At 71.3% G+C, this 247-nt stretch overlaps 1 protein-coding gene across 3 annotated transcripts in view; it reads left to right on the top strand.

Moving 5' to 3' along the window:
* The window catches only part of ITGA6 (integrin subunit alpha 6), an 83,869-nt gene continuing 83,622 nt past the window's right edge, over positions 1 to 247 (top strand). For 2 of the 3 annotated variants that reach the window (XM_008070751.2, XM_021718905.1), the window contains exon 1: positions 6 to 187. In XM_008070751.2, coding sequence (XP_008068942.1) covers positions 6 to 187 — 182 coding nt within the window. Of the gene's footprint in view, positions 188 to 247 lie in introns of all 3 variants that reach the window. The other variant, XM_008070752.2, reaches the window with a different exon arrangement.

Genomic DNA, 247 nt, shown 5'->3' with positions numbered 1-247 from the left:
CGCCCATGGCGGCCGCGGGGCGGCTGTGCCTGCTCTACCTGTCGGCGGGGCTCCTGCCCCAGCTAGGCGCAGCCTTCAACTTGGACACCCGCGAGGACAATGTGATCCGGAAAACGGGGGACCCCGGGAGCCTCTTCGGCTTCTCTCTGGCCATGCACTGGCAGCTGCAGCCCGAGGACAAGCGGCTGTGAGTTCCCTGACCCTTCCCACCCCCACCGGGGCGCCGGCCCGCGCGCGAGGAGAGGCG

This window comes from Carlito syrichta, unplaced genomic scaffold (genome assembly GCF_000164805.1).
Source record: "Carlito syrichta isolate Samal-C Ts95f unplaced genomic scaffold, Tarsius_syrichta-2.0.1 Scaffold314005, whole genome shotgun sequence".
Lineage (NCBI taxonomy): Eukaryota > Metazoa > Chordata > Mammalia > Primates > Tarsiidae > Carlito > Carlito syrichta.
This window is presented reverse-complemented; position numbering and strand designations above follow the sequence as displayed.